The sequence below is a fragment of the Fistularia commersonii genome, chromosome 6, assembly GCF_037954325.1.
Source record: "Fistularia commersonii isolate RoL2024-O1a breed Wild chromosome 6, RoL_Fcom_v1.0, whole genome shotgun sequence".
Taxonomy (NCBI): Eukaryota; Metazoa; Chordata; class Actinopteri; order Syngnathiformes; family Fistulariidae; genus Fistularia; species Fistularia commersonii.
In genome coordinates, this window is record NC_141289.1 from 18,703,924 (window position 1) to 18,723,314 (window position 19,391).

Here is a 19,391-nt window from a genome sequence, read left to right on the forward strand (position 1 = left end):
CCTCCAAAAACCCTGCCTTCAGCTTTAATTACTTTCTGATCCTCGCGGTGTTTTCTTCGCTACTCTTTCTCCCAGTCTCCCGAAAAAAAAAAAAAAAAATTTCAAGCATAGCGAATGTTTTCCATTTTCGAACCGCTCAAAGGGGGGTTTTTTGGAAACAATACCGTGGTACTGTTGGGGAAGCTCCGCCGCCACTAGATCACATGTGATTTTCATTTAAAGACATGAGCAGTTTGATCACGTCCCGGTGCCAAAGCACACTTTGATCCAGGTGATTTCCTCTCCCACTGCAAGAAAGGATGGCTTTTCTTTCTCTTTTCTTTTTTTTTGGGGGGGGAATTTTTTTTTTGTTTGAGCATCGCTTAACGTCTCTTCCGCCGAATGCTTATTCCCGATTAAATGTCGAGTATTAAGCGAACGACGTTTCGTCGCCGCGATGGCTTTCGTGTCCTGATTGCGCTAAAAAAAAAAATTGAAAATTGAGATATTATCTTGAAGGTGCGAATCGCAATTAGCTTAGCATTCCCGAGAAGCCACAAAAGAATCATCTAGTGCCGAATGCTTATTCGCGATTAAATGTCGAATATTAAGCGAACAACGCTTCGTCGCTGCAATGGCTTTCGCCTTCTGATTGCGTTAAAAAAAAAAAAGAAGGAGTTATCATCTTGAAGGTGCAAATCGCAATTAGCTTAGCATTCCTGAGAAGCTATAAAAGAATCATCTAATGCCGAATGCTTATTCATGATTAAATGTCGAATATTCAGCAAATGACGTTTCGTCACCGGCATGGCTCTCGCCTTTTGAATGCGTTAAAAAAAATGTGAAAAATCGAGATATTGTCTTGAAGATGCGAATCGCAATTAGCTTAGCATTCTCGGGACCCACAGAAGAATCATCCGATGCTGAATGCTTATTCCCGATTAATTGTGGAAGATTAAGCAGATGGCGTTTCGTCACCGGGACGGCTCTTGCCTTCTGATTGCGTACAATAAAAGACTGAGGTATCGTCTTGAAGGTGCGAATTACAATTAGCTTAGCATTCCCAGGAAGCTACAAAAGAATCATCTAATGGCAAATGCTTATTCCCGATTAAATATTGAATATTAAGCGAACGACGTTTCATCGCTGCAATGGCTTCCGCCTTCTGATTGTGCAAAAAAAAAAAAAATTCGAAGGTGCGAATCGCAATTAGCTTAGCATTCCAGGGAAGCCACTAAAGAATCATCTAATGAGGAACGCTGCAGATTATGCTATCACAGTTGTCAAAAACGATCCATTGGCACTGATGACATTTCGGTGCCATTTTTGACAACCAAATATCTACTACCTTGACCTTTCGCAAATTGGACGGCAAAGTCATGGCGGCCGAACAAATCGCTCTTTAAACCTCACCTTGGCTTGCAGTCCGAAAGCCTAATTAACGGGCATCAAGTGTGATGAGACGTCACTCAGGTTTGCGTTCGGCCCGGCAGCCCCCTTTTGCTTGGATGTCTCTTTTTTTTTTTTTTTTTTTCGCCTTGAAAGTTGGCCACCCCCTCGACTAATGAAGGCTGCTGATTTCCTTTTAGCTCCGGTTTGTTTTTTCGGAGGCAGCTATCTCCACACTGCAGCTTAAGAGTTTCCCTGAAGAGAAGCGACGGGGAAATAATTTGAGAAAACACATTGTGTGGCCTCAGCACTTTGGCTGGCTTAAGATACATTCTGCTCTGCTAAAGCGAAAGCATACCCCCACCTCTTTTTTTTTTTTCTCTGCTCTGGTTTGTGGTTTGGCCCCGGTAATCTGCTCAACACAGAATCAACAAAAGCCACAGTCTCTTGATTGACCTTATATGTGAAAGTCGATACAAAGAAACGTGGCTCTGTTGCTGATTAAACCGGCCATGTGTATGTATACCGCCGTGTTTTCCCTATTTCGCTTTACGGCCCTAAACTTTGAATCTGATGCTACGTCATGAGTAAATTAGGTCAGTGAAGTTTCTTTACACGTCGCCGTTCGGCAGCTCACGGTTTATCTCCCGACTTCTGGCCGGATTAAGTTACAATTCTTATTTTAGCCGGCATGGCGTGACAAGCAAACCCGGTAATTTAGATGTATTCTCCCCCAAAGCGCGTCCGTAAAGTTTTAGGGTGGCTGTCCTCGCAAGATCTTCCCAATATCCTCCTGTATGACATTTCTCCAGGGAAAGAAGTGAATCCAATTTATTCCTCCCTCTCTCTGTCTCCTCCTTCGCCATCTCTCTTCCTCTTTCTCTCCCTCCCTCTCTCTCTTTCTCTTTCTCTCTCTCTCTCGATCCGTCTCTCCTCTTCCCCTTCAGTCAAGAGCGTCGATTGCACTTCAGAGTTCGAGGACTTCTTTGCCAAGCGGAAACTGGACGACAGCGACAGCCACGTGGTGAGCATCGCAGAGTATCTCCAGCGGGGCGACACCGCCATCATCTACCCGGAGGCCCCGGAGGAGCTGTCCCGCCTGGGCACGCCGGAGGCCACGGGGCCGGAGGAGAACGGTACGGAAGCGGGGTTGAGGTCCACGTGTGTGTTTGTGTGTGATGATAATCAATATGTCCACTAGAGGGATGATTTCTCGCGATGTTTTTCAATCTGAAAAGTTTTTTTTTTTTTTTTCTCTATTTATTCTATAAGATAATCATAACAATCAGTATTATTATTATTATTATTATTATTATTATTATTATTATTATTATTATTATCATTATTATTATCATTATTATTATCATTATATTTTTTGTTGTTTTATTATTATTTTTAGTAGTAGTAGTAGTAGTAGTAGTAGTAGTAGTAGTAGAAATAAAGCAGCAACGACAACAATACTAATATTATTTTTATGACTAAATAATTATATATAATGCAATATATTTAAATAAATATTATACATTGTGTATTATTATTATTATTATTATTATTATTGTTATTTTTTTATTATGATTTATAGCTTTCCTTGCTGAAACATTGTTTATTTTTATTTTATTTTAGTATTGGTAGTAGTAGTGGTAGTAGTATCCGAAATAAAACAACTCTAATAATAATTTTATAATTGCATAATTATATATAATGCAATATATTTAAATAAATACTATACAGTGTGCTTTATTAGTAACATGTTTAGTAATATTGGTAGTAGTATTAGTACTGTTATTATGATTATCATTATTATTATTATTATTATTATTATTATTATTATAAAATAGCAAAATCAACAACAATGATAATGGATTTTATAATTATTTAATTACATATAATACATTACATTTGATCAAATCTATTACAATGTTTGTTGTTGTAATAATAATAATGATAATAATAAATAGTAGTAGTAGTATTGAGGAGGTAGAAACCAGAGGCACTAGAGTCTACTCTACTCTACTGTGTTATAAATGCCATGGTGAATCTAGGTCAGTCGCAAAAAAGAAGGTAAAAATAAATAAATACAGGGTTCTAATGTGGGATTTTGGTTCTGGTCACTCTCCCGCGGCTCCTGTGAAGGGTGAGGCAGGAGCTGCCCGTTTCTTTCTTCGCCCTGAGATTTCGTCTTCAGACGTCGGGTTCGAGCGGAGGAGATGATCTCGGACGAAGCTCCGAAACAAAGAAAGAGTCGATCAAAATGATAAAGACTTACGTTAAAGCGCGAACCTGCGAAGCGATCAAGGTCAAGTCACCCTAACCCGGCCGAAGCCGCGTCAGCGCACCTTGCATATCAGAAACGTGACTCCGCGGCTAAATGGGATCAACATATCAGCAAACCTCCGTATCTCACAGCTTGTATATAAAACAAAAAGGCGTCTCCGTGTTTTGGACGACGGCGAAACTGTATTTTTCCTCAGCGAAAACATGGAAATTCTGGCAAGGTATCAGCGGGTCCTGAGACCCGTCCGTGTCTTTCATAACAAATTTCTGTTGACATTCAATCAGGCCGGGATTATGCTTGCTTAGCCAGCCTCCCATCTACGATCGGTCGAGTTTGGGGGGGGGGAGAAACGGCGTCTGGACACACCAGCAGCCTTTTTTCCCCCCTGACACGACCGGGCAGCTGTTGGTCCCACAGATTTGCCGGATGCCTTGGTGTTTACCTACAGTCTTAAGCAACAGCTGGGCAGGGGCTTGAAATCAGATAGTGCACCTCTGAAACTCCCCGGAGGGAGAGAACCGGGGAAAGGAAGGCGGCCGAGGAGGGGGTCGGGTTTTTTTTTTTTTTTTTTTTTTTTGGGGGGGGGGCGAATTTGGAACGGTTCGTCCATGATGAGCATGTAAGTGGCTTTTAAAAAGTGAGGGCAGTTTAAAGCAATTAGGAAGTTATGGGGAATTATGTTGTTGACTTGTATGGTTGCGATGGTGCACATGTGTGTGTTGGCTACTATGCGAGGCGGTACAAGTGTGTGCGGTGGATGCCAGCCCAGCGCCGCGGCTCTCATGTGGAGCAGATTGCGCAGATAACTCCCATACCACTCTGGGCAGCCCGCCCGTTAGCTGCCATTGATTCGCTGACCTTTTGGCCCGCTTTCCCTTCCCCTTCCTCCTTCCTCCTCCCTCCCCTCCTTCTCCCGCTGTCTCCCGCGCAGACCTGCCACCTGGAACGCCAGATGCCTTCGCCCAACTGTTGACCTGCCCCTACTGCGACCGGGGCTACAAGCGTTTGACATCGCTGAAGGAGCACATCAAGTACCGCCATGAGAAGAACGAGGAGAACTTCGCCTGCCCCCTGTGCAACTACACGTTCGCTTATCGCACTCAGCTCGAGCGGCACATGGCCACACACAAGCCTGCCAGGGATCAGGTGAGGCGGAGATTTAATTTTTTTTTTTTTTTTTTTTTTTTTTAGCGTTTTAAGGCAATGTTTGGAGTATCATTTTTTTTTTTTTAATCATTTTAAGGCAATTTTTAGAGCATCATTTTTTTTTTTTTTTTTGTTGGTTTTTTTTGAGAATTTGTGGGAATTTTTGGAGCATCAGTTATTTCTTTTAATAATTTTAAGGCAAATTTTGGAGCATCATCTTTTTTAATAATTTGGGGGAATTTGTGGAGCATCACTTTTTTTTTTTAATAATTTACAGGCAAATTTTGGAGCATCATTTTTTTTAGTAATTTGTGGGAATTTTCAGAGTGTCACTGACTTTTTTTTTATAATATTAATACAATTGTTGGAGTATCATTTTTTAAATAATTTATGGAAACTTTTGGAGCATCACTTATTGTTTTTTACAATTTTAAGGCAATTTTTGAAGCATCACTTTTTTTTTATATATATATAATTTTAAGGCAATTTTTGGAGCATCACTCATTTTTTTATCATTTTAAGGTAATTTTCAGAGCTTTTTTTTTTTTTTTTTTTTTCCAAGCAGTGATTTGTGAATGACGAGGAAAAAAAAAAACCAAATTGCTTATTTTCGGTCAATGTTTCGTTGATTTCACCAGTCGCCACTGAAATCCGACGTTTTTCTCCCAAAAATTGGGCCGGGAAGCGATCCGCAAAACACGGTAACGGCCGCTAGCATAAAGGAAAAATTCTCAAAATCTGCAGACGATTAGCAGATGAGCACATTAGCACATTCTTGCTGACGATTTAGTTTTACGGTCGGTTACTAAAATGGCGAAAAATAGAATACTTTCAAGTTTAAAATGTCTGTAAATCATCCGGTGACACCAGCCGCCCCTCCCATGTTTCCGCACTTTTTCAACTCCCTCCTCATTTCTAATGTCTTCTGATCCTCTTGGAAGAGAAATCTTTTTTTTTTTTTTTTTTTTTTTTTTTTTTCCTTCTGATTGGCAATCATTATTAATTTTTCATGGCATTTTGAAGATGCAGATCCTTTAATGGTAATAACTTTAATTGAGGCCCTAAATGGTTTTTTGATGGCCCTCCTTGATATGATTTTCCAGTCTCGTGTTCACGATCGAATGATTGTGTTAATTTCCAATTTGGAAATTTTTATCAGCTCCTTAACTTCACTTCACTCCTGCCCTTTAATGTTCTGCCGGTGCAGCCTGCAGTCGCATCGCTCCATCAAACCCCTCCCCTCCCGATCCCCCTCCCCGCACTTCTAATTTCATGCACTGCATAAACATCTGTGTATACTTGAATGTTCTCGAGCGATTTATATCCTATACGTCTGAAATATAATGTGAATCTGCTGGCAGTTTGCATGAATCACCTTAAAGTCCTGTAAGGTGAAAACACATCCAGTCGTCACGGGCGTTTAACTCGCCTGTCAGCTGGAAGTTGAAGATGTGCGCGGAGATGGATTGTGGTACGAGGGGAAAAAAAAAAAAAAAAAAAAAAAAAAAAAGAAGAAGATGCATGCTCTCCGAGTTTTCGCACATTTGGGGATAATTATAACTTCTCGGTGAAGTAAAAATTGCCGCAGTAAATTTCGAACGGGGAGGGGACGGCGTCTGTGTTTAAGCTGCGCGGGATTGATTTGTTTACAGAAAATGCGGGAACATTTCTGAAATGTTCTCCTCGGTCCGGGGGTTTCCACAGTGAGGCGGCGGGGCGGGCGGGGGGGGCGAGAAACAAAAGGGGGCAAAGGTCAGGGAGGGAGGATTTCCACTATAAAACACACTTCATTGAGTATTTAAATGATGCAAGATCTTAAATCACTCCCTGATTCTTTATACTTTCATGTCTGAAATGACACACAAAAAAAAAAAAAAAAAAATCTTAAAATCAGGGGGAACATTTTGGTCAGTTTTACAAGAAACTGCATGAAAGTTTTTGTTGTGGAAATTAGAGTAGAGAGACTTTATTGATCCTGAAGGAAATTACGGTGTCGAGCAGGACTGTCTCAGAAAATAACAATATTGTGATAAAGTTCTTTATCTTCTGTACTGAAATTACAAAAACAAAAATGTCATACATTCTGGATTTTTATTACAAATCAACTGAAATATTGCAACCCTTTTATTATTCTAATATTACTAATTATGGCTTACATCTTAAGAAAACTCAAAAATCCTATCTCAAAATATTAGAATATCATGAAAAAGTTTTTTTTTTTTTTTAATTGCATTACAGAAGATAAAGAACTTTATCACAATATTTAAATTTTCTGAGACAGTCGTGTAGAAAAAAATAAATACATGAATAAATAAGAATTAAAATAATAATTAAAACAACAACAACGACAATAATAATAGTAATAATAATAATAATAATAATAATATAATTTCAGATTTGTGGGAAATCGCCCCTGAAAAATGATCAATGAGTGATCAGAAAAAAAAAAAAAAATTGTATGAGAACTGTTCCTGAACATAAATACAGTCACGCTCAGATTGTTGCGCCTCATCTGGGGACCATCAGTGTCTCCGGCACGTTTATTTTGGAGGCCATAAATTTTTCGAATCCCATAAATAAATAAAAGGACCGACGCAAGAGAAAAAAAAAAAAAAAAAAAAAAAACAACCGGAAAGAGGACCTTCCCCCCGGTTTGCGCGTCGTGAAAAGAGGGATTTCCACGAGATCGAATTCCACGTGAACTTCCTGCCGCAGAAGCGAGAGGGGGAAAAAAAAAAAAAAAAAAAAATCCGGGGCGCAGATGATAGCGCGCAGCCTGTTCGGTCCCAGGTCGTGGGTGTTGTGTTGTGCTCTCTGAAGCGAGGATGACAGGCTCAGACTGTGGCTGATTTGATCAGATGTCAGCAGCCAGCACTTTCACCTGATCTACCAGCTGGGTGTAAACGTGAGCAGATGGGTCGGCCGGGCGAGCTGCTGTCCCAATCCTCATATTACAATGCCGGGGCCGCTCCCCTCTAGAGTCGAGTCAATGGCCGGCGACTCCTATTCAAGCGGCGGCGCTCCGGCTGCGCGGCCGGTTATCTTGACTTGTAAATTAGCCGGATTGTTTAAGCGCTAATCCTTGAGGTGAGATAGATGGAGAGTTTCTGTTCTTATCTGCGGCGGCGGCGGCGGCGGCGGCGGAGGGGAAATCAGAAATGCACCAAATAGATGCGCGCGTGGCAATTAGAGCCCAACTCAGGATGCCTCCCATTAACATAAAGAATAATGTCCTGATAGGTAAACACGCGTCACCCGGCGTGTTTACAAGGCTTAATTCTCCTCCTCCTCTTAACCAATTAGCCGAAATATGACTAATTAGAGGTTATACATATGCAAACACGCGGCCGGGTCCCCGCCCACCGCCGGCAGTTCGCGCGGCGGCGAGCGTTTTGCCCGTGCCATTCACAATTAACCGCGTAGACTGATGGCGTCTTATTAGCGGCGGCGCTAAGACTAAACTTTACCGGGCAGGGGTCCTCATGGGGGAACTAAAGGGGTGGCAGTGTCGGGGCGGGGAGGCACCGAAGCAGCTGTTGCTGTTTGTTTATGCAACTCAGCAACATACGAGCGGTGGGGTCCCTCTCCGGCTCCCCCCACCCTCCAATCTCCCCGCTTGATCTTTGAAGGTTGGGGCTGTTTGAACAATTCCTCCCAGTCCTCCCAGTGTCCTGTGCGCCACCATCTGTCTCCCCAGGAATGTGGGTAGAGTCAGCACACACCCAGGCATTTGTCAAGGCTGAGCTGGGAGGAGGGTGCGTCCGTGTGTTTGCGTGCGTGACGAAAAAAAACAACAAAAAAAAACACGTATCTGATTTCATTTTATTTTTACTAATTGTTTAATATTCCACTCGGATTTTTTTTTTTTTTTTTTTTTTTTTTTTTATGTGAACCAGGTTGGCCCCATTTTTTTTTTTTGCAAATAACATGAACTAGATTCACCATGTTTTTTTTTTTTTTTTTAATTCATTTTTTCATTTCTTTTTTTTTCTGTTTTGACATTTATAAACAGAGAATCCTCCATCTGCGCAGGTACGGGCCCCGCGAGAGAGAAAGCGATTAGCGTCAAATCAATGAAAAAGTAGATCTGGTCGGCACCTCGACGGGGTAAAAAAAAAAAAAAAAAAAAAAAAAAACCTTTCATTTATCCTATTTTCTGCCAAATTCTAAAGGCGTGCCTCCATTTGTTGGAGGAGCCAGGAAATTAAAAGGTATGTGATTCTCTCGGCTAGCCCCGCCGCCGCTTGTAGTCGCTCAATGGAGGTGCGAGGAGAATGCCAAGACGCTTCGTTGGCGTCTGTTGCTTGTTGTCATGCCGACCGATTGTGATTATTTACTGAACTCTCACCCTGTGATGTCTCTCTCTCTCTCTTTCTCGGCCTTAAACAGCACCAACTGCTCAACCAAGCAGCCGGCAACCGCAAATTCAAATGCACCGAGTGTGGCAAGGCCTTCAAATACAAGCACCATCTGAAGGAACACCTCCGGATTCATAGCGGTGAGTGGCGAAGAGGACGCCGCCCGCCTCTTTCAATATTCATAGCCCTGATATTTGTAAGGAGAACCTGCAGATATTTCCTAGCCGGTTTTATTTTGCGACCCCGCCCTGGTGATAACGGGCACGGGGAAACTTTGTTAAGAATGCATTCGGCCGCCAAACGCGATATTTGTCGTGTATAAACAACTCTTTATTTCATTTATTAGTTTAAATAGAAATTGATAAACATCATCTGGAGCTTGTCTTTCAGCTCCTAAGAAAGGTGTGATACATTATCGCACGTCTGCCATCGATTTACGGTTTCGCTCTATTTTTAAATTGTGTTCCGTTTTCTTTTCTCTAAAATAAAATAAAATGAAATAATGAACAGCCAAGGCATAGATATGTCTATGATAAATAGAGAAATAAACGTTTACTTCCTCTGTTCTTTTCTACATGGAGAATTTTTTAGACCGCCCGTCTCTCAAAACGCTGAATTCTTTTGCTGAAAAAACAAAAATCGACGCTTCTTTTAGTTACCGCTTTACCGATTGGACATTTTATCAGTTAGCCTTTTCGCTAGTTCGACTAGCCCTTCAACCCTTTTGATTCCGATGTAATAAATGTCCGAAAAACATCACGGCCCCTCGTACAAAGCGAGGGAAAAAGTGACCTTGTTATATTTTGCGTTTCAGGTGAGAAACCCTACGAATGCCCCAACTGCAAGAAGCGCTTCTCCCACTCCGGCTCTTACAGCTCCCACATCAGCAGCAAGAAGTGCATCGGCCTGATCGCCGTCAACGGCAGAATGCGCAGCAACATGAAGACGGGCTCCTCGCCCACCTCGGCCTCGTCCTCGCCCACCAACACGGCCATCACCCAGCTGCGGCAGAAGCTGGAGAACGGCAAGCCGCTGGGCCTTCCGGACCACAACAACCACCTGAACATTAAGACGGAGCCGCTCGACTTCAACGACTACAAACTGATGATGGCGTCGCACGGGTTCGGCGCTCCGGGGCCGTTCATGAACGGAGGCGTCGGGGGCAACAGCCCGCTGGGGGTGCACCACAACTCCACGGGCCAGAGCCCCATGCAGCACCTGGGGATCGCCGGGCTGGAGTCCCAGCTCCTAGGCTACCCGGGACCGCTGGTGAACAACCTGAGCGAGGTGCAGAAGGTGCTCCAGATCGTGGACAACACTGTGTGCAGGCAGAAAATGGACTGCAAGCCGGAGGAGCTCTCCAAGCTCAAGGCCTACATGAAGGAGCTGGGGTCCCAGGTGGAGGAGCAGAAGCAGGGGCTGACTTCGCCGGGGGCGCCGCCGGTCAGTCTTCCGCTGGTCAATCACAACGGCGCCACCAAAAGCATCATCGACTACACGCTAGAAAAAGTGAACGAAGCCAAAGCCTGCCTCCAGAGCTTGACGACAGACTCAAAGAGACAGATCAGCAATATCAAACGAGAGAAATCCAACCACATGCTCGAAGGAGGTGTGGACGAGAAGGCGCAGGAAAACAACATGTTTACGCCGTACGCTTGCCAATACTGCAAGGAGACCTTTCCCGGGCCGATCCCTTTGCATCAGCACGAACGTTACCTGTGCAAAATGAACGAGGAAATCAAAGCGGTGCTGCAGCCCAGCGAGAACATGATGCCCAACAAAACGGGCATGTTCATGGAGAAGAACGCCCACCTGGCCTCCTCCATGTTGGCCGAGAAGGGACTCGCCGGGGCCCTCAACCCTTACCGGGACCACATGTCGGTGCTGAAAGCCTACTTTGCCATGAACATGGAGCCCAACTCCGAGGAGCTGCTCAAGATTTCCATCGCGGTGGGCCTCCCGCAGGAGTTTGTCAAGGAGTGGTTCGAGCAGAGGAAGATGTACCAGTACGGCAGCACCAGAACCCCGCCGCTGGAGCACCGGAACAACGCCGACATGGTGGTCGGGACCAACAACCACCTCACGCCGCCGAAAGACCCCATGGTCGCCCGGTCGCCCGTGTCTCTGATGAAACCCGCCGACCGCATCACGTCCCCGACCATCGGGGAGCTCCACAACAACGTGAACAACTGTGACAACTCCCTCAGACATTTGAAAAACCACCAGTTCAGCGGCAACGCCAAACCCGCCGGCGACAAGTTGGACCACTCCCGCAGCAACACCCCTTCGCCGCTAAACCTGTCCTCCACATCTTCCAAAAACTCCCACAGCAGCTCCTACACTCCAAACAGCTTGACATCGGAGGACCTGCAGGCCGAGCCGCTGGATTTGTCCCTGCCCAGGCTCATGAAGGAACCCAAGCACGCACTGACTGTTAAAAGCAGGCCCAAAGTCAACAGTATCACCATGGACCACAACAATGTCCCCTCACCCCGCGAGCACTTCGAAGAGCCGTTGAACTTGGCCTATCTCAAGAAGGATTTCTCCGGCTCCGCCAACAACGGAAGCCTGGAGAAAAGCACTAGCCCCATCTTCGGCATTAACCCCTTCGCGGCCAAACCCCTGTACACGTCGCTCCCGCCTCAGAGCGCTTTCCCGCCGGCCACGTTCATGCCCCCGATGCAGGCCAGCATACCGGGTCTCCGGCCCTACCCGGGCATGGATCAAATGGGCTTCCTACCACACATGGCCTACACTTACGCAGCAGGGGCAGCTACCTTTGCAGAGATGCAGCAGAGGAGAAAGTATCAGCGGAAACCAGGTTTCCAGGTAAATAAGCCACCTGTGGTTTCGCGAAAAAAAAAAAAAAAAAAAAAAAAGCCCCAGGCTCGCTCTAAAAAACCCATCCGATCTCATTTCGCTGCTAATTAAAAACCAGTCAGGAGGGAGGAGACGCTCACCTGAGGTAGACCGAGCCGGCAAAGGTGACGGAGATAAACAGCGGAGACGCAAGCGAGGTGTTTCGAGCGGGAAACGCTCGTCGCAGACGTCCTCTCGCTGTTTCATCTGCGATAAAGATCACGTATTCGCCCGGATCCCGAAGCGTACGATTCGATGCGAGGGCGCGACCGTTGTTGGCTCTCTGTGCTATATTCTGAAATTTCCTCTCCGTCAGTCAGTCAGTCAGTCATACCGAAAAGTACACAAAGTTAATCAAGTGACCACAAACTCGCTGGCATGAAAGATCAGCTGTAAAATGCTGACCTTTAGCGAAATTGAAATTTCCAGCATGGCAGAGGTTCGCTGGCACTCTGCATCCTGATTGACAAATGGGTTTTTTGGCTTTTTTGATGCTGAAAAAGCCTGAAATGATATATTTTGCGTCAGTGCTTTTTTTAAGACACGGAGACTGCGTGTCATTCCGGTGACAGAGAAATGGATCACAATTGTCTTCGGCTTCACAAAACACTCATCTCAAAATGACATTGAAATTTGACAATTAGGTAAAAGGTAAAATGAAAAAAAAAAAAAGGGCTAACGCCTCTCGCACATATTATATCTTTCTTATATTTTCTTCTGGCGCTCTGGTGAAAGGGCTTTGTAAAAATGACGAAGGTGAGCCCCAGAGCCCCGCGCTTCCCCGCCGAAATCCCCCCCCCTCCCCCGCATTTTTAAACCGGAGCCACATCCAAAATGAGCCGCTACATGTGGATTAATAATGCACAGTCTCCATGTTCATTACCAGCGAATGCTGAAGGCTGTTTAACATAGAGGGAACCATTTTGATGAAAAAAAAAAAAAAAAAGTATTAATAATGTTTCCTATTCTAAGTTATTAAATTAGATTTTAAAAACACAGCTACAGGCATTTGGTTGAAATTGATTGCGGGGTGATAGTGGTCCCTCTTTAAAACATTATCACGCACATATTCATTAAAGAAAAACCCCCGTGTCCCTCTATTGGCTATTAAGTCACACCTTCGGATTTTAATTATTGTAGGAGTTTTGAATTTCAGGAAACCGCTCTCCATCTTATGCGGGAATATTGTTCTCCATCCATTCACCGACTAATTTTCATCATAAAAGAGGATGTGCAGAATTAACGCTCCTTTGCGAAATGACACCATTATTGCCGTCTTTCACAATGGGGGGAGTGTGTCAGTTATAGAAGGGGAATATTACTCGGCGTGTGAAAGTATTACCGGGAATCAACAGTAATCAAAAATGCATGAGACGAAGCACGGCGTGATCGTAGAGGAGATATTGTGCAGTTTATAGCTTTATCTGAAGAGGAGAAGGGCTCATTTTAGCATTCAGCCGCGGCGGACACGTGCTAAGCACACATGCTAAACAGCCGCGCGGTCGACTCGACCGCTAAACAGGTTTTAAAGATTATTTTCCGTCGTTTGAGAAGAAGGTCGCAAAAATCCGCGAAAAGACGAGTTCTCCGCGAGTAGATATCCTTCACGCGGTTGCAAAATGTGTCCCTTTTCTGTGATTTAGCAACGTAGCATATTGCTATCAATATATTCATATTTTCTATGCGTGCAATTTCCAAATCCTTCACATGGTTGCAAAATGTGTCACTTTTTCTGTGATTTAGCAACGTAGCATATTGCTATCAATATATTCATATTTTCTACGCGTGCAATTTCCAAAGGGACGGCCCGTCCGTTAGCGACGCTCTTGCAAGGTTAGCTACCGAGCTAACTGAAGTAATAAGACTAGAACAAAACGAAGAAATAAAATTCATTTGCTTGTTTTCTCTCTCTCTCTCTCTCTCGCTCTCTCTTTTTTCCGTTTGTTTTGTTTTTTTTCCGTTTGTTTTCTCTCAAACAAGGGGGACCTCCTCGACGGTACACCAGATTACTTGTCAGGGCTGGACGACATGACAGACCCCGACTCCTGTCTGTCGCGGAAGAAGATTAAGAAGACTGAAAGTGGTATGTACGCGTGTGACTTGTGCGACAAAACATTCCAGAAGAGCAGTTCCCTTCTAAGACACAAATATGAACACACAGGTATATACTGTTCTAGACCCTTATTTTAAACCCCATGCTTTTTTATGTTTTAAATGTTTGTGTTGCAAAATCCTACCAGTATGTATAAATATATATATAATTTCTTATATATATTTATATATTTTTTTGTCACCCCTTTTTCTGCCTCTCTCCCTCTCTGCTTAACCCCTATATTATGTAAACCACAGCTAACTTGCTTCTTCGTTAACAGGGTCCAGATGCCACCAAATGAGAACATTTCAATTTTAGAAAAGTTTTTTTTTTTTTTTTTCTTAATGTCTTAATCTGTTTACCTTTGCTAAAGTTAAAGAAAAAAAAAATAGCATACGATTTTCAAAGTGATTGTCTGTTTTTTTTTTTTTTTTTTTTTTTTTTTAGGATGTTTCTTTAATTAGTTTTTTTTTTTTTTTTTTTTTAATTTTAATCCCTCCCCAATCATATCCAACCGTATTAAACGTTTTGCCGTTTGAAGAGACGCCCATCAATTCACCTAGAAGTATTAAGCCAGAATAAGGCCCCTAACGGCTTTATCGGCCCCATTATTGGCGATAGATCGCATCAGCGGCGTGGCGCTCGGCTTCAGAGCGCCGATAACAAGTCTTTCATTATAGTTATTATACAAAGATCCTCTTTCACTAGGTTGCATCATTTATTTTATCCGCTATCTGTAGCCGAGCGCCGGGTGCTTTATGCTGCCGTCATGTTATCTGGTCGAACATAAAAGGGAGGGAGGGCGCACCTTCTGAACGCTGTTATCTCCACGGCGGCCTCGGGATACTTTCATGTTTGTGTCGCTATGTCTTACATATATATATAGATATATATGTTCTTTTTTCATTTTTTATTTTTTGGATTTTTTTTTTAAAAAAGAGGAGTGAAATGACCAGATAATTAAGTCAAAATCGCTGGAAGTCATGTGTAATTTTTTTTTTTAGTATTTATTTCGTGTTTTTTATTTAATTTTTTTTTTTTTTTTTTTCCACATTTTATTCTCGCCAGGGGATGAAACAGAAAAACTGTTCTTTATCTATTTATTAATTTCTAATTTTAATATTCAAAGCAAAGTTTTATATTTACAACTTTATATTTCTATCAAATTATCCTGATATTTCAGTCATTTTGCTGAGTTTTTTAGATTTGAGATGAGATGAGAAGAGATGAGATGAGAACAACTTTATTAATCCCGAAGGAAATTGTTGTGCCAGAGTTTCAAGCAAAAAACACAACAGTAATAGATGATAGTAGAAAGGAGGAAGAATAAGAAATACAATGAAATATGAATCGTTGAACTGTTAGCAGTAACTATAAAGATTGAAGATTCGCGTTTCGATCGCGTTTTCATTTTTTCATCCTTTTTTCGGGCGGGGGGGTCGGTTTTTATCTAAATCCTCGGCCCGATGGGCCTCACGGACGTCGACCAGCGTTCGACTTGATGAAAAAGTATAAATATTTCATGCAAAAAAGCAGCAGGTAACTGAGCGAGTTATAGAAAGGAGCACATGGTCTGGAATAACGGCAGCCGTGTGGCCACATTACAAGTCAGAGGACATTTATTTAGCCAGACAGTTTATGGCCCCGTGTCATAAAACGATCTCACCCTGCCCTTGCGGCCGGCTCGGGTTTCTCATTTCTGCCTTGGCATCCAAAGAAATGCAGGAGCGGCGGCCCAAAAACTTAACGGGGGCTCGTGAAAGTTGAATTTAAGCGGGAGATAAGCGGGACGGCCCCTCCGGTACACCTCGGATTTGTTTACCCCCCTTTCGCCGCGCCGCCCCTGTTTGTTTGCATCGCAAGCCGCTTATTTACGTTACGTTCATTGGCCTAAAATAAGTAGTTGCGGTCGAGTTTGTCCGACCGCAGGAGGGAATTTCCATAATACGGAGCCATGGATGCGAGCGCGCTTTCTCATTGTGCTCGCGATTTTGAATAAACAAATACCCCCGAAGTTGGATTTTGTGCTCCGTGATGTCATTATTTTGCTCCACGCCATCCAATCCATCATTTTTCCCTCAGTTTTTTTTTTTTTTTTTTTTCTTTCTGTCTTTTCTGTTTTTTTTTGTTTGTTTGTTTTTTTTTGTTTGTTTTTTTTCTCACTGTTGGTCTAACTTGTGTGAATTGTTGTCGCGTCAGGACCAACGCTCACGGCCTCAACCCTCGTGTTTTTTCTTTTTTTTTTTTTTTTTTTTTGTGTCCCCGCAGGCAAGAGGCCGCACCAGTGTCAGATCTGCAAGAAAGCCTTCAAACACAAGCACCATCTCATCGAGCACTCCAGGCTGCACTCGGGCGAGAAGCCCTACCAGTGCGACAAATGCGGCAAGCGCTTCTCGCACTCGGGCTCCTACTCGCAGCACATGAACCACCGCTACTCCTACTGCAAGCGGGAGGCCGAGGAGCGGGAGGCGGCCGAGCGGGAGGCCCGAGAAAAGGGTCACCTGGAGCCCACGGAGCTGCTGATGAGCAGGGCGTACTTGCAGGGCATGACTCCTCAGGGTTACCCCGAGCTGGCGGAGCGCGACGCCATCATGAGGCACGACCCCGCCGTGAACGGAGGCATCAGAGAGGGACAGAAGGAAGTGGACGGAACGTACGCGAAGATGGGACGCAGGACGGGCGAGGAGGAGTTCGAGGAGGAGGAGGAGGAGAGCAAGAGCATGGACACGGACCCGGACACGTTGAGGGACGAGGAGGAGAACGGAGAGCACTCGTTGGACGATAGCTCGCTGGACGGCAAAACGGAAACCAAATCGGATCACGAGGACGCCATGGAGGACGGCATGTAACAACCCCCCCCCCCCCCCCCCCCCAACCCCGACGGGGCGGCGTGGAGTCGTGTTTTCTCCGGAGAAAAAGAAAAAAAAAAGCTTCCCGTTCTTTTAAAAAGAAAACAAAGAAAAAAAAAAACAAAAAAAAACGAGTTTTTCGGTTCAGTATTCTTAACAACCCGGTTTTAAAACGCCACGTTTTAAGCCGTACGTGCACGTGCCTGAAGCTTCCGGGAAGCTTTATTCGACGGATGTCTGCCCCCCTTCCCCCCCCCCCCCGTTAAAAAAGAAAAAAAAAAGGAAAAAAAAAAGAAAAAAAAAAGAAAAATCAATCCGGGAGGAGGGCGTGGAGGGAAAAGTGGGCGGGGCATGGATTTGTGATATAAGCTGCATTATGCAAACAATGAATAAATGAATACATTTCAAAAAATGTACAGTACTAAGGCCTAAAAATATGTGTGGTGCTAACCTCCTCCAATAAACACCCCGTGTTCCATAGTATTTATAGCACAAATAGTGACTTGTACAAATTGCACTCCGCTTCTATAATCATGAACAAAAATAATAAAAAGTATTGCCTATGTATATATTTATACAGTGTTGGAAAAAGAGCAGCGGCGTCTGCACCGCAGTCCTTGGAGCATCACCTTTCCTCGCCACCTCCCCCGCCGTCTCGTCTTTTCTTTTTTGTATTTTTTGTTTTTTATTCCCCCCCTCCTCCCAAAAAAAAAAAAAAAATTTTTTTTTTCCTCAATCCCTCCCGGCCACAAACATTTTCCCCGCCACACTGTTTTAGGCCTCTCCAATCAAATGAAGGAATTTAAACTTTTTTTTTTTTTTTTTTTTTTTTAAAAAAAAAAAAAAAAAAAGGACTGTATGAAGAAGCTTTTTTTTTTTTTTTTTTTTTTTTTTGATGAATTTTAAAGAGACCTCCGTTTTAAGGGAAAAAAAAAATACAGTTTATGGACAGATGGATATTTAGTGGGGGGGTTAAAAAAAAAATGAAGGATGAAGCCTTTGTAAGGTGTTTTTTGATAAGAGAAAAAGAAGCCTTATATGCAAACCTTTTAACCTGTGTGTTTTCTGCAAGTGCCACCCTCGTATCGTGTAAAAGGAAGGTTCATTTCTTTTTTTTCTTTCTTTTTCTCTCTCTCTCTCTCTCTTTCTCTCTCTCTTTCTCTCTCTCTCACCAGCTTCAGTATTATGAAATGGTTTACCGTTGTTCTTTGAAGCACCCGTGTCAGTATTAAGACTATAGGCAGCCGTTCCTTAGTTTACATTATGTTGTGCAATGTTTTCTCTGTTTCTCTTCTCTTTTCTTTTGTCAGTATTACACCAAACCATTTTTTTTTTAAACGAACAAATTGCATTCATTTTATTTGTAGGTTGAATGGAAAAAAAAAAAAAAAACAGAAAACAAACAAAAAAAACATTATTTATGTGGCCCATTTTATATTTCCTAATTTTATTTATTTCATACTGTTGTGTACAGTACTATAGTTCTTCAATATATAGATATATTTTAGTAAAAAGGAACATGGTGTCGATCATAGGGGCAAATTTTACGTAAAGAGAGCATTTATTGTGTTTTGAAACATTGTGAAATGCGAAGTTTAATCTTATTTTATTTTATTTTTTTTTCTTCCTCTATTTTCCAGTTACTGGAAAATTCCAAATTTGGGAACTTTTATACAATTGTGAAAACACTGTATTTTCGACTGAAAAAAAACGAAAAAAAAATTCCACTTTCTTCATCTTTGTTTCTTTTTTTAAGCTGAAAAAAATGAAGAGGGACTGTTAAATACTATGTATGATATCATGACTGAAGAAGAATCTTTCCTGAAATGTCTTTGTAAAAGTATTATTGAATTCTTAATTTGTAATTTCTCTTGAAAATGACCCTGCTCGAATAAAAGTAGCCAAATTACAGAGAACCAAACCTTCAGCGCTTCATGTTTATTCCTAAAATATTTTTTTTCATTTTCCCCTTTTTCTCCTGCAGCGTCCGGCTCAAGCCACTTTTAACAAAAAAAAAAAAAGGAATAATCTCCAAATTATGAAATATCTTGGTCTTCTTACACGCGGCTATTAATAACGTTGTGCTTCTCATTATTATGCTAATTTCTATTTAAATTCTCATTTTCAAAGTGATCAAAGTGACTCGACCTCGACGCTGCTGCTCATTAAGTCGTGTTTCAAACAGGGGTCTCTAACTTTTCAGGTCCCCCGACCCCCCCGGAGACTCAAGACCCCCACTGTCCTGGGAAAACACACACACACACACACACACACACACACACACACACACACACACACACACACACACACACACACACACACATGGCCTCTTCTAATTTTAAATCTAAGTACTTTTACTGTTTTGATCCATAAAAACCTTTGCATTTTTTTTTTGTCTTTTTTATTATTATTATTATTATTATTATTATTATGTCATTTAAATT

At 42.8% G+C, this 19,391-nt stretch overlaps 1 protein-coding gene across 4 annotated transcripts in view; it reads left to right on the forward strand.

The window, feature by feature from the left end:
* The window catches only part of zeb2b (zinc finger E-box binding homeobox 2b), a 107,596-nt gene extending 88,728 nt beyond the window's left edge, over positions 1-18,868 (forward strand). For 2 of the 4 annotated variants that reach the window (XM_086148528.1, XM_086148527.1), the window contains exons 5-10: positions 2,316-2,504; positions 4,575-4,789; positions 9,179-9,287; positions 9,962-11,976; positions 13,987-14,167; positions 16,367-18,868. In XM_086148528.1, coding sequence (XP_086004654.1) covers positions 2,316-2,504; positions 4,575-4,789; positions 9,179-9,287; positions 9,962-11,976; positions 13,987-14,167; positions 16,367-16,947 — 3,290 coding nt within the window. In that variant the 3' untranslated portion in view covers positions 16,948-18,868. The remainder of the gene's footprint in view (positions 1-2,315; positions 2,505-4,574; positions 4,790-9,178; positions 9,288-9,961; positions 11,977-13,986; positions 14,168-16,366) is intronic. The other 2 variants (XM_086148530.1, XM_086148529.1) reach the window with 1 other exon arrangement.
* Positions 18,869-19,391: the final 523 nt, after the last annotated feature.